Source organism: Eurypyga helias, unplaced genomic scaffold (assembly GCF_000690775.1).
Source record: "Eurypyga helias isolate BGI_N326 unplaced genomic scaffold, ASM69077v1 scaffold23119, whole genome shotgun sequence".
Lineage (NCBI taxonomy): Eukaryota > Metazoa > Chordata > Aves > Eurypygiformes > Eurypygidae > Eurypyga > Eurypyga helias.
Genome location: NW_010271708.1, coordinates 1,299 through 1,599, shown reverse-complemented (window position 1 = coordinate 1,599; position 301 = coordinate 1,299). Strand labels below are relative to the sequence as shown.

The 301-nt window shown below is 67.1% G+C and overlaps 1 protein-coding gene across 1 annotated transcript in view; it reads right to left on the bottom strand.

Annotated features, from left to right (window-relative positions):
• Window positions 1–301, bottom strand: part of MUTYH (mutY homolog) — a gene marked incomplete at its 5' end in the record, with an annotated part of 3,659 nt that overhangs the window by 2,094 nt on the left and 1,264 nt on the right. Inside the window, one exon of the mRNA XM_010158917.1 lies at window positions 84–208. Within this exon, the coding sequence (XP_010157219.1) occupies window positions 84–208 (125 nt within the window). The remainder of the gene's footprint in view (window positions 1–83; window positions 209–301) is intronic.

Sequence of the window (301 nt, the reverse complement as noted above, 5' to 3'; positions counted from 1 at the left end):
TCCCGAGCGATCCTGCCCTCAGCCACCAACAAGCACAGCCACGACCGCTGCAGCACGGAGCGGGGATGAAGCGTTCCCCTTACCAGAGCCGGTCGATGACAGCCGGGCTGCTGGAGTCGGCGCCAATGCACCGCAGGCGGCACAGGACCCGGATCACGTTCCCATCCACGACGCCGGTAGCCTGGAACCAGGAGCTGAGGTTACCACGCTGGGAAGTGCCCAGTAAGGCAGGGAGCTGGGGTGTTCCCACAACGGAGCAGGGACATGTGGGGCCAACCCCCAGGCCAAGCCGGGCGGTGGG